Source organism: Taudactylus pleione, unplaced genomic scaffold, assembly GCF_031769625.1.
Source record: "Taudactylus pleione unplaced genomic scaffold, aTauple2 ptg000090l, whole genome shotgun sequence".
Taxonomy (NCBI): Eukaryota; Metazoa; Chordata; class Amphibia; order Anura; family Myobatrachidae; genus Taudactylus; species Taudactylus pleione.
This window is the reverse complement of record NW_028284492.1, coordinates 9,458,050-9,472,220: the sequence shown is the minus strand read 5'-3', so window position 1 is coordinate 9,472,220 and position 14,171 is coordinate 9,458,050. Positions and strand designations below refer to the sequence as shown.

The window sequence follows — 14,171 nt, the reverse complement described above, 5'->3', positions numbered from 1 at the left end:
CTATATCACCAGTCAGAGTAGGCAGCAATAAGCAATGACCTGGTGACAAAAATCTCAGAGCAGAGGGTTAATAGAACGATAACACAAGCAAAAGGTCAGGGCTGGCAGCAGGTGTGAGAGAGGTCTAATATTAGCTTGAAGGTTGGCTAAAGGCAAACAGGACAGATAACAAGGATCCTAGGTCAGTAGAACGACATGAAGAAAAATAATACAAGAACAGGTAAAAACACCAAAATGGCAGAGCAAGAGCAACAACACACAGGCTGAATGCTGTAACTGGCAATATGTGAATGCCCCTGGTCACATTATAAAGCACCTGGAGCCATCACGGAACCTCCCTCAGCCCTGCAATCTAACGATGACTGACATACACCCGGGGTGGGAGTGACATCATGCTATCTCGTCAGAGGAGAATTATGGCGACTGTTGTTCATGTCTCTGAGCCGGACATTGAAGGTGCGTAATTCTAGGCTACGGGGAGTCAGGCTATGTATTTACAGAGTGGTGTGGCAGATGTGGAGGGGCAAGAGAGGAAGATCATTCGCACCGAGACTGATGAAATTGCGCTGGTATTGACAGGGAGTGAGATTTGAGGGGAGGTGGTGACTCAGGGGAAATGTATCAAATCTTCTAAAGAGTGGAGAAGTGGAAAAGTGAAGTTGTCCATAGCAACCAATCAGCTTCAAGCTAGCATTTATCAAGTAGGTTCTATAAAATGATAGATAAAACACGATTAATTGCTATGGGAAACTTCTCTTTAGAAAGTTTGATTTATCTTCCTTTCAGGGAGAAGGGAAGATCAGCTCTGTTTTGGATATGTTGCAATCACAGAGGAGATAGCAGGGAGTGCATTTGGTCACACAAGATTGTACAGACACTGGGGGAGAGGCAGATCTGGCTGCTGTCACAGTGTAGAGGTGGTGCAGGAATCTGAAAGAACAAATTAGTTCCCCAATAGAAGAGGTGTAAACACTAATAGAAAGACAGAGTTCTATAAAGAAGAATTTGATAACCAAGTAAATGATCTGCAGCAGAGTTTTGTTCAATTAGACAACAGATATTTGGGGTCGCTACATTCAGCTAAATCATATATCCTACTATTGACACTTTCCCCTGAATACAGAACAGCACTTGCACATAAGTGACAACATAAAGCTGGGTACACACTAGGTCGACGGGTCGGCCGACCTGGTGATTGGCAAGTCCATACACACTTACCAATCGCCCGACCGATGTGACGGGCTTGGTGTCACACCTGGGCGGGCATTTAAATAAGCCCACCCAGTTGAGCTGTCACTCATTGGTGGGTCCCTGTAGCATGTGTATTGGCGAGTCGCCCGTACACACCAGCAATGGCCGTTATATCTCAGATAGATCGGCCATCCGTTGTGCAGCAGAGCTGATATATCTATCAGTGTGTATCCAGCTTTAGCAGAAAAGCCGCAATTGCACTGAGATTTGTTAGGCTCCATTTGATAAATCAATCGCTTCCTGACTCTTGCTGGCCATTAATGTACCTCTGGTGTCCCACAGAACGTGAGGGTTTTGTCAGAATTTGAAATTCCTTCTTTGCAAAGTCCAAAATCTGTTAAAACAATATGACCCTAAACCAAAAGAAAGGCGAGTGTTAATGCACAATATGTCATTGTAAGAGAAAAGAGAAACTGACAAAACAATAGCAAATAAATATCAAACTTTTCAACATAATGTGCTTTATTGGTACATCTAAACCAGGGATGGGGAACCTCAGGCCCTGGGGCCGTTTAAGGCCCTCGGAGACATTTGCTCTGGCTCTCTGAGCTTTTCTCTCCTAGCCACTGTAGTCAGAATCTGTGCAACAGTGCTGCCTGGAGCATCCTTAGGACGCTTCAGACGGTCACACCGCTGCCCTTACAGCTCCCCGGAGCATCCTCAGGATGCACCGGGCATTGCTGTAATCACTGGCGTTTGTGGCCCTGCCCCCGTGTGATGTCACATGGAGGGAGCGTGGCCTGCACCGGGCCCGCAAATAATGTTATCAAAATGGCCCTTGGCAGAAAAAAGGTTCTCCACCCCTGATCTAAACCAATAAATCGTATCCATTATTCTGGTGTAATTGCAATAGTTGTTGTGCACGGTCTCTGATGTGAACTCTGGCAGAATGAATTACAGCAGTGGTCTCCAACCTGTAGCTTGCGAGCTGCCGGCAGCTCGCGGTCTTAATTATGGTAGCTCACCTAGCTGCAGTACTGCAGAGTCAACTAGGAGGAAGTCACAGGCAAGCACTTCAGGTGATTGCTGCAGCCTCTACGGCAAATCACCCGATGTGCTTCCCCGTGGTTCCACTCTCGCCCAGCCCTGCCGGAAAATCACACAGCAGCTCTGCCTATATCTTTTGCTCCTCTACTGCACGTACCTGCTTGGATCCAGTAAGTAACAGTGAAATGTGCCTGTGCTTAAAATTTTATTTACAAATTGCAACAATATAACTGTAATAATGAAATGCATTGTTATTTTCTATTAAACGTATTTTTCATTTTCATTAAATAACCTTCAATTGTTCGGTTATTAGCCAGATTTTTTTTCTCTACAATTTTAGTAGCTCTTCGGGAGGTTTCTTTTTTCTCAAGTAGCTCACACCCCAATTAAGGTTGGCGACCACTGAATTAAAGACTGCCAGCAACAGTAATAAAGTAAACATTTTTGCCATCTGTTATTAGTAAATATCCTGAGACTGCTGCATTTTTGAAACACCCATCAATACAGTGCAGCAATAAGAATATACTGCTTTACAGTGTGAATGGTATAATAAATCTAATCCTATGATCACCATATATCAATGTGACAGGGTAAGCAGGGATTCCCTCCATGTATGATGAATTTCACCATTCTGACTCCACAATAAATAAGAGATTTTTAATGGATCACTATCTCTGTAGGCAACGATTATAATTAGATCATTTCCTCTAAGGATATATGTATGATTAGGGGAAATATATAAATTAACACGTTCTGCTGCTAATATACACAGGAATCATAGGTCAATACCAGGCTAACTATACTTAATACTTCAGTTAACAATTATCCTGTCTAAATTGTATTGTATACTTGTATATACAGAATATACCACCTCCATTTATATTATATATATTCCTTCTATCTAGTTACAGGACAGTATCTAATATTAGTAGAACCTGATTAGTGGAACCTGCTATTTAAGATTTCTTATTCACATTATTTCTACCTTTTCACACATATTTTGCATGTATGTTTTGTTAATCTTTAGTTTTTTTTTTTTTAACCTTTATATTTCACTGTATTTCTCCCGAAGTTTGGGATAATTTTAGACTAACAAGAATAAAAGCTAAGTTTTATTATAAGATATGTTCTCCTTGTGCATCCATTAAATACAACCCTTAGCTCTTTTTCTACATCATACTATTAAGATATTAAGACTTTTTTCATTTATTAAATACTTTTTTTTATCATAATTATTAATAATCAGTATTGTTGGTTCCCTTTCTGTGCAATGTAAAAACAGCTGCATGATCCAAAAAAGGTTAAATTTCTTTCTAACTTACCTGGGCCCGGGCTTGTTGGAGTGGCCGGGGGCCGAGGGAATGGTGACACCCTCCACCTTATCTGTCAGCCTCAGCAGCCCCTCTCACCAGCTTAGCACATGCTGCTGTGTGCTGGACTGTGGTGGGCCTGGGGAAGCTGCATGATGTGCAGGGGAAACTATTGTACTGATCGCCCCCCCCTGATCTACCCCTGGATTTGGTGTGCGCGGCACCCCTCTGTGCAGGTAGTGGCACATACTATTTTTTTCGGTAGGTGGGCATGGATACAGTTCTACGATTAGGCCACGCCCCCTGCAAGACTCAGGCCTGGTGGCGCTCTCCTGGCCACACCCATTAAATGCTGAATAAATATAATAGCAAGTGCAAGTTTGCCTTCCATTGTCTTTTCTTTGTTGCCCTATCTCCTGTACATCATCATTTAAGTTAAACAACACATTAACAATTATAAATCTTTTTTTTTTTTTAGAAGTACAAATAATTACCTCAGAGTCCAAGAGGATATTTTCTGGTTTTAGGTCTCTGTCAATAAAATGTAGTTTGGTTAGAATCCACATACCATGTGAAGACATCCTAAAAGCAAGGATAATAAGCAATAATAAATTATAGGAATGACCTACCTGTATATAATCTGCATGGAGTGTAGGTAGCCCAAGGCACTGGCGATCTCGGCAGCATAAAAAAGTGCCCTCGGTTCAGCAAAATATCGCTCTCTTTGCAGGTGAAAGAAAAGCTGCAAGTGAAGAATACGTCGTCAACCACGTCAAAAGGATACAGTCCCTTCATAATGCAGCCTGCAGTGTTCTGACATTATTTATGGTTTTGTGTGCTGCATGCGATCTATTTTTATATACATTTTCCAAGAAAATGTACTGTTGAAGTCTCATTAAACTCTATGTATAATAAACATGTAAAAATTAGATTTCACTTTGACCTTATGGGTATGTTTCCTGGTTGTAAGTAAAAAGACAAGCAATTTAAAGTATAGGATTACTCTTAAGGCTGCATAACCTCTCTCTGCCCACAAAGACTGGACTTTTAAAGATAGGAATTTGCTGTAACTTGGTAGTCATCCTTTACTTCCAATAGGATACCTTCTTACCACCAATGTGCATTTCATGCAGCGAATCACAGCTACAAGGGTACAAATAAGAGTAATGAAAGTATTTTAAACACAGTAAAATGGCACCTGTAATAACTCTTATAAATATAGTTGAGACAGGTACAGCAGGCTGAATTTATGGGGCAGTTACAACTTCAATGTGGTCGTGCAACCACGACAGTATTTTATTATTAGCGTTTATTTATAGTGCCACAAAATTACACATTGCTATACAGAGCAAAGATACCAAACAGTGAAACAAAACAACACAATAACATATACACATAATTACGTGTTGGCATAGTTACAAGCACAGACCTGTTGGCTGAGTTAGTGAGCCTAAGGGGAAGGATAAAATACCGGTATGTGTATCTGCACAAATAAAAGTATATTGCTAGGGAGCATTTTCCATTGAGCAAATAACCTTTCCTATGTATGATATTTCATACTGCAACATAAATAATATTTTAGACTCAAAGTTTATGCATTCCTGCATAAAACATATATCATCTGACTTGTTACAAAGGAATAGACAGGACATGTGGCTCCAGTTACTGCAATTTTGGAGAGGGGAAAAAATAACTCTCTGCAACATACACAAAACCTTTTATGAGTAAATGACTGGAACTAAAAAAAATAAATATAGCGTATGTCTCCACAAACACAGTAAACAATCAAGCAAAACAAAAAAACAATCACACCGCAAAGTTACATTAGATTTGACATAAATCTGTAATTTCCGTTCTTTTCAGTTGCTTCATAAAAATGTTTCAGGAAATGTAACGAATGACTTCCTGTCCCATTAGGCATGACAGAGCGTGTGAGAGTCAGTCATTGTGCAAGCAGCTCACACTTTCTTTGTCTACAGAGATATTTAAATTGTCCTGTTCTGTAGGGATGTGGTTAAATGCAGACAGCTGGGATTCTGGCGCTCAGAATGCCAGTGCCTAAATCCCGATACCTCTCATAATCCCGATGCCAGCATCCCGAAGGTAAGTAGTGGGGAGGATTAGGAGTTAGGCACTAGGGGGAGGGTTAGGCACTAGGGGGGAAAAGTTTAGAGTGCTGGGAGGGGGAGGTTAGGGTTAGGCACTAGGGTGGGAGGTTAGGGTCAGGCAACGGAGAGGGCGGGTTAGGTAGGGTGAGGGTTACGATACAGACCGACAAAGTGTCGGTATTCTAACCCTGTCTGGATGCCGGCCTCGTAATTCTGACTGCCGGGATCCCCAACGCTGGCATCCCATACCCATCACTGTTCTGTACAAGATTCAGCAAAAGTTTGAATGTAAAATGAGCATTTCATCATAGACACCTGGGGGTATATATTTACTAAAGGTCGATTTTAATAAATTTTGATCCATTTAAAATCGATAGAAATCAATCAAAATAGATGAACATTGATGTGTTTCTGGGGCTATATCACACATGTACTAACATACTCAAAAATAAATAATCAAAAATTGTCTTAGTACAGCAAATGTGTGATTTAGCCCCAGAAACACATTATCAATGTTATGTGATTTTAAATGGATCAAAATCGATTAAAATCAGCCTTTAGTAAATAAACCCCCTGTAGGGGAGAGAACTTCTTCCACAAAGAGTTCTCTGTGTCTGTCACAGAGTCTTGTACATGTATCATTTGCATTAAGAGGATAAGGCTGTTTCTATATTGTACAAATTAAAAATAAAATTCAATAAAATGGATTTGCCAGCTTTAATGCACGGATTTGTACATGCCCTCCCTACAACATCTCCCCCCAGTGCCATTATAAGAACAGACCAGAACTGTTTATTATCCTTGGATACCATCAGTGCAGCGGAGCGCAGAGGAGTCTTGTGTCATATTTAAGGACAATGAAACTAAACTCTGAGTACATTATAACAAGAAGGCAGCAATACAGAAGGCAGCCAAAATATAAGGTACTGTGAGTCTCATTCAGAGGTGGACACTAATGCAGGCGCGACTGCATCTTTTTCTGTAGCGTGACTGCGACTCTATTCTAATACCGCAGCTGATGGGCTTCCTACTGAGACACCCACCGACTGCTTCTCTAATCTGCCACTGTGCGTATACAGATGCACCACTGATCGCCCTATGGAGGTGCAGAATGTCAGTCTGAACATGGCTGCTGAAATCTGTACAACTGTGGAAAAAGATGCAGTCTGACTGGAACACGTTCGCGTCTGACTAGCCACCCCCATTATCACCCAGGTATGGTAACTGAAATTATCTCTCGCTGCATAGAAATACTTTGTGTCCCACAGAAATAACCACTGGGACGCATGCGCAGGGCGGCTCTGACGCATTCGCAGATGAAAGCACCGGCCTCTACACTGCTTCCACCTCTGACTCATCAGCCCCTGTATCTACAGGGACATGTATAATTTAATGTCAAATCAAAATAACCTTTGGGTGGAAAACCTTCTGAAGTGTAAAAGAAATAAATGTGCACTATCTTTAGTATCTTACCTCTCCTCCATTGATGAAGTCCAGAACAAAAAACAGCTTGTCTGAAGTTTGGAATGAATAATGGAGATGCACCAAAAATGGGTGTTTTACGTTTTTCAGCAGCACGTTTCGTTCAGCCATGATGTGTTTTTGCTGAATAAAACAAAGAAAAGACCAAGGGGTAAATTTACTGATGGTCAGGTTTGGTATATTTGGTTGTTTTTTGCCGGTTTTGCAAACGGTCTATTTACTAAAGGCAAAACAGACAGAAAAACAACCCAATGACCGACTTTAGAACATTAGAACAACTACTGATTATTTTACATGTATACAAGCAGCAGATTTACCAAGCATCGCGTTGCAAGGCGACCAAAACCCGATCATAAAAAGACGGCAAACCCACCCAAACAATAGACTTGCCTGTGGCAGGAGAGTTTGGGTGAAGCACTGCATGATCTGTGCAGACATTGTTTGTTTAAAATGTTAATAAATGGCTAAAAATCGAAACAAAAAAAAAAATGTGTGAGGTCCCATCAAATCCATAACCAGCCCTGGACCTCTTAGCCTAGGTTGGTTTTTTAAAATAAGGCGCGGGGTTCCCTCTATTTTCCAGTAACCAGCCATGCTGACAACCATCCCAGGGATGGAATCCCTAGGTAAGTGGGGACCCCCCACCCCACAATTAAAAAAAAAATGAGATGGCCCTGATTGGTCAGAGTGTGCAAACTGACCAATCGGTGTGGCCCCTTTCATTCCTATGGAGAGTGTCCAGGAGTGACTTCTCATTCAGGACAGAGCTCTGAACGGAGCAGTAGAACCGATTTTTTGTTTTGCCAAGTGTCGGAATGATACATGGACCAAAGAGGACGTGACCCCTTCAGATTGGAAGTAATAAATTGGTGAATGAAGACGGTGGGCGTGTGTGTTTATTTAATAAAAGACTTCCCCATTGGGTGTCCGTGTCTTTTCTTTTGTTTATTTATTTTTTTAAAGTGCCCTTAATGTCTGGGAATGCTGTCACTTGTGGTTCAACAAGTGTATTCATGCCGGGGCAGGCTTGGTGGGACCTTTCAGTACTATTACTTCTACAATCAAAGCCCAGGGGGTGCAGAGTAGAGCCCTGAGTTTACAGATCAGGGCTGGTTGTCCTTGGGAGGAGGGACCCCATTTATTGGGGGGTGTCCCCACTTACCTAGGGATACCATCTCTGGTATAACTAGTTTGGGTCCCCAAGGGATAGTTTTTGACAGGTCTCACAGAATTGTACAAACGTTAACAGGCCATTCAAGAGCAACTCCACTGACGTCATGTATCTTGCTAGGCAGTTTGTACAGTTTATCACAATTTGTGGGTATGTAGAATTGTCCAAAGGTTTTTCACACATTGCCCCAATATAGTTATATTTACCTCTTTTTTGTTGAGAATTATTTTCTTCTGTAAAACTTTCACTGCATAATACCGTCCATCACATTTCCCTCTTGTAAGGACGACCTAGAACAATTAGAAAAAGGTTATTAATATCACCCACTTTAGCTGCAATATGGCAAAATGCACAGATATGTAGCCTGTCGCTCTACACATGTTGTACAACTGCAAGTCAAAGCATGCCCTCTCACATGCTGGGATTTGTAGTTCCACAACAACTGACAAGCTGTCCTTGCTGTGACAGATTCCTTTCAGGAATAGCCAAATCTCACCTTCCCAAAACTTCCTTTACCGATCAGTCTGAGGTATTCAAAGTCTGAAGGCTTAGCACTGCAATGGATGGAGAATTCCACAATCAAACAATATTTTAAATGTAGTTCCCTATATGATTATATATATACACACACATACATACATATACATATATACATTTACATATATACACACACTCACATATATACACACACACATATATATATACCTCTATGTCTGTCTGTTATTACCCTGTTTTGTTCTATAAATGTTTCCAATTGTAAAGCGCAATGGAATATGCTGCGCTATATAAGAAACTGTTAATAAATAAATAAATATATATGCACACACATTATATATATATATAATAAATGTTTTACACAAAATGTCTATTTTTGTTTGAACATCTTAAGCTACTACATTGGAAACTCAATATGCATGTGAGCAAGCAGAGAATGTTTGGACAGAAAAGGATATATTAGCCACATCGCCCTAATCCAGATGTCTGTGATGTCACGGTGTCATACTGGTACATTGTGTACATATGCAGATGTGTGAGATTCATGAATGGTAAATGATCGGCTGAAGCCTTACATAATCCTGTGCAGAACCTCAGATTTCAAACCCCCAGGCAACTCCCACTGACAAGGTTTGCAGCCTCTACTCACATTGGCCATACATTTTTGGGGTTGACATGATTACTTCCATGATATGAAGTTTGCTCAGGTTGTCAAATCCACCTAAAAATTTATTTTAGGTCTTCTGTAAGTTAAAACGGTTACAGGAATGAATTACAACTTGTCCTGTTATTCACACTTGCCTATTTCTTTCATCTCTCCTCTGGGATAATGTGTAAATGTGAGGAGCATGACCTGTGGCTCTGAGAGGGGTGGTGGTAATGCATTACCTGGGCCTTTGTAGAGGACATGGGAAATGCAGGGGAGGAGTAACCATAGATAGAAGTACTTAACAACTAGGTATAGCTACACCCCTTTCTGTGGCTACGCCTCACCAAAACCTGGCGGCCCATGATGTTACAATGTGATATGAATGATTATGACCCTACCCACTTCAGTAGGGTAGTGGGTGAGATTCGGGTGGTGGCCTTTTTCCTTGGGAGTCTCCCGGACAATATGGGACATTAAGAAGGTGTGTGTTAATTTGGGGTTTATCAGTAGTTAAAAAACAAAGCAAAAGAAAAAAAAGATACATCTGAATTGTAAGTTAAAAATTGGGTGGAAAAGGGGGACTCTCTTGGGAACACCAGATAAAGCATGACTTTCTTAGGACCTAACACCTTGAAAAGTTTAGACACATATATAACAAACAAGAACATCTTTAAAAAGATGTTTAATTATAACTCGCCCATAACAATTTATGGCTGCAATAGAAAAAGAAATAAATGGCATTATGATGAATCAATAATATAAGTGTCAGAGTCTACTGCACATGCGCGAGTCTCCGGAAAAATGTCCGCCGCCATTTTCCCAGTGATTTTTGCTGCTCTGCAGTGCTGGCCTGGTGCTGCAGAACAGTACTCTGGAGACAACAGACAGGTAGGTATCAATTTGTGCTCTATTAATGAAAACTGCAAATTTGCCAATTTGTTTTATTAGATGACATCACATACAAAATAGAATCAGGTTTTATTTTGTAAGCAATATAATTGTGTATACTAGCAACTTCAAATAAAGGGGGCCATTCAGTTCAGCACGATTTGAATAGCGTCGAGTAGGAGTTCCCTGCCGGTTACTGCACCTTAAGCTGGGTGTTAAGACACCGTAACCGACATTCTCCAACTTAAGTTCCGGCCGCGATGCTGTTAGCGCATGCGCCAAACCGGAAACTAGCACCGCTGGCTTAGTTTAGGCGAACTTCTGCTCGCACCTCAGGAGGGTACGAGCAGAAATCCTCTAGTCGAGAGTTTACAGCACAACATATGGAATAGCTCCAGGAACTCCTTCCCGGAGCTATTCAACATCGCAATGAATTTAAATCGCCCCCAAACATTTGTTTCTATTAAAGTGTAATACTACTATCAGTATAATTAGTATTGCAGTCAGTGGCTTGGAACCTATCTGCTGCATCCATCAAATGGGATGCAGGTTAAGCCAGAGCTGGTTTTATACTTCTAGTAACTATATTGCATAGATGTGTAGTTACTACTGTATATATTGTGTTTTGTACTATGTTTGGACTGTTATTTTGTATTCACTTTGTAATTAATTAGGACATGAGCGAGAAAGATGTTGCACTGCTGTCTCTGTGTGTGTGTAGCATGCATTATATTTGGTGTGCTCTGTGGTGTTACATTGTAAAGATGTACAGACTGAGGACCTGTTTCAGACCCGCTCGCTAGATGCGTTCGCTCGCCCGATGGGTATGCAAATTTGGGAAGGCAGGCGATCGCACGGCAAGGCATTGGCACGCCCACTATGTCTTGACGTGTGATTGCTTTGTGTATGCAGACGCCCACCAGCCTGTCTTAAGACGCCCACTTGCACACGTCATCTCCAGGAAGTGTATGTAATCATCGGTACATCGGGTACCATCAGATGCGATCGCAGCGCTTGTGGCTGACCATACTCTACAGCAAGCACTGCGAGCACTTCAGTGTAAAATTCAGCCAGGTGACGTGTACTATGATGCTGGCTCTAAATTATGCACACCTCTGAAACGGCGTTGAGACGCTCAGGCACACCCGAGTTCGCACCTCCACTCCCCAGTTTTTAATGGCCAGCTCCTGTCACCACCCACAAAAGGCTTCTCTTGTCATTCACTCTGCTGGGCTGTCTATGCACAGCGAGCAAACGCTTCCCGATCACTCGCACTGGTTCAGGCACTGCGATGCTTACGCATGCGCAGAATGCGAAAATCGTCTGGCTACAAGCGAACGCATCCTAGCAAGCGGGTCTGAATCAGGTCCTGAGTGATACACCATACTTACTCAATACAAGTTAATTCAGTTACATAATTTAATAAAAGTTTAATTAATTTACATAATTTAAAATCCCATTCATGAAAATTTAAAAAAACTGAAAGCAATAATTAGCCTGTATTAATATACATAATTAACCTGCCTTACTTGAATTACTTAAAATAGCGCAACAGTTGAGTTGAACTTTCCTTTACTTCATCATATACGATGACAAATAATAAGTTAAACACACAAGCTCTCAGACTATATAAGTAACATTATTGTTAATACTACGGTTCTTATAAAAAAAAACAAAAAAAAACAAAAACACAGCTCTCACTTCCAGAATAGTAGAGCGTAGGGAGTATATATGTACTGCATTATAACAATTAGGTAATTTAACATTTATATAAACAATAAGACTTTGAAGAAGAGCCATAGCTCGAAAGGCATTAGGCGGCATTGCAAGCAACTTCCTGTGACCAGAAGAGGTTTCTATTAGTTAAACACACAAAGTAAAATCCGGACTTGCTCTGTGTGGACACCGCTGCTCAGGCCCGGTGACAAGGGAGTACAGAGGGGACACTTGTACCGGTCCCCAAGATTCCGAGTGATGTAATGAGGCTGGAAAGGCGAGGGTTGAAGCTGGTGCAACACATGTGAGGATAAGGCTGGAAGATACAGTTGGGGGATAAAGCTGGAGAGACACGGGGGATGAGCTAATTGCAACCTGTATGTACGTACTGGGAGGGGATAGAACCAAAGATTTCGGCTGGTCCTGCCACTACTGAATGGTTACCTTCCATTTGGTATGGGGGCCTTATTGGACCCATTTATAATTGCTCTCTTAGAGCTTGTTTTATTCTATTTCTTGTTTTATACTATCTGCTCTATACTAGAGCTAAAGTATACATTACTGTGTATATAGTGTTTACCTATGTTTTTACTCGTTGTGATTGTGAGCCAATTATTCACATTCAATAATAATAAAAAAAAAAAAACACCCAGTGCTATTTTAGTATGGATGTTTTAACTGAGGTTTTTCACCAACTGAATGACACTATATACATATTTTATTTTCTGTTGAAAAAAATCTAAATCTAACCACCTGTGAGATTATCTGCCAAAGAAGTATATTTTGACCTAAACTGGGACATATATATTTTTGATAATAGGACGAGGAATAAAACCAGTAATGTATGTAGGTATAACCGAACCCTGAGTCACTGGTTTATGTATCCAATAGTAATGTAACAGCACAAACTTTTAAAAAAAAAAAATATATATATAATAAAGTGAAACATCAAAACTAGGAAAGACACAAATCAACATGAGGAACAGGACAAATATGTATTTATAAATTATAATACAAGTATTCCGTGAATAAATACCAAATACTATATATACTAATTCCGTGAATAAGTAATAAAACGTTAGTGACACAAATCTATACATACTGAGGATTTCCAGATGGTCCCAGGTTGACATTTTGTGAGGGAGATCCGTTCTGTGAAAAGAAAAGATGAATGACATATTAGGCCCAGAGGTACGCACAATGCTGAGGTTTGTGTAGTTGAGCAATTGTTTTCTACCGCACATGCGCTAAATATACTGAAAACTCCTACGGCGCATGCCTTCCATAGTGTACGATGTTGCGTACACTATGGCGTTAGGAACAGCGAGACAAAACCCATGGTCGTTCCTGGGCGGTTACTGGGGGATGGCCTGAAGTGAATGCAAAAAAGTCTGTATCATGGGCGTGTTATGGGAGTGCTGCGGGCATGTCAGACGCAGAGCCACAGCAGCCATGTTCTTACGAATTTCAGAAGGAGACACTGCGTCTGCCATAGTCTGGTGCAAGGGTCGATGGTTCAAGTGATGATACACCGATGATGGAGTGTTCAGAACCATTGGCGAAGTTGCATAGTCCACGACGGTTGAAAGTGGGCGTCTCAGGGCTTGCACAGTCCGTCGCACACAAGTAGACAAGGGGAAGGCTGAAACTAGCATATTACTGCAGCTGCGACAAAAAGTCGCAATCGCAGCTGCAATAAGTGCATCTCTTAACCAGGCCCATTGTATTATATTTAAGATAAAGAATAACTAGCACTGACATTAAGAGATCATCTTTTTCCCTTAAAACTTCGGGACACAGTATATTTTCTTTTAAAAAAGAAAAACAAATCACATTTCTAAAGCTGTTTAAAAAATAAAAATATTTTAGTCATTCACATCAGTCCATGCCCCAGTGAAACTTGCCATCTATATACCCTATCACGTGTAAACACATACACTACTGTTATTTTTGTGGCCAATTAATCTACCCGTATGTTATTTGCAGTGTGGGAGTACTGGAACACCAGGAAAAACCCCAAGCAATCACGGGGAGAATATACAAACTCTGCACACACAGTCCCATGGTCAAGAATTAAACTCATGACCTCAGGGCAATAATGCTTAAAAAAACAA

At 40.9% G+C, this 14,171-nt stretch overlaps 1 protein-coding gene across 1 annotated transcript in view; it reads right to left on the bottom strand.

The window, feature by feature from the left end:
• The window catches only part of SGK3 (serum/glucocorticoid regulated kinase family member 3), an 86,795-nt gene that overhangs the window by 10,116 nt on the left and 62,508 nt on the right, over positions 1-14,171 (bottom strand). Inside the window, exons 7-13 of the mRNA XM_088469345.1 lie at positions 13,160-13,209; positions 8,806-8,863; positions 8,516-8,599; positions 7,130-7,261; positions 4,178-4,290; positions 4,043-4,079; positions 1,518-1,604 (exon numbers count right to left, since the gene is read on the bottom strand). Of these exons, the coding sequence (XP_088325471.1) occupies positions 1,518-1,604; positions 4,043-4,079; positions 4,178-4,290; positions 7,130-7,261; positions 8,516-8,599; positions 8,806-8,863; positions 13,160-13,209 (561 nt within the window). The remainder of the gene's footprint in view (positions 1-1,517; positions 1,605-4,042; positions 4,080-4,177; positions 4,291-7,129; positions 7,262-8,515; positions 8,600-8,805; positions 8,864-13,159; positions 13,210-14,171) is intronic.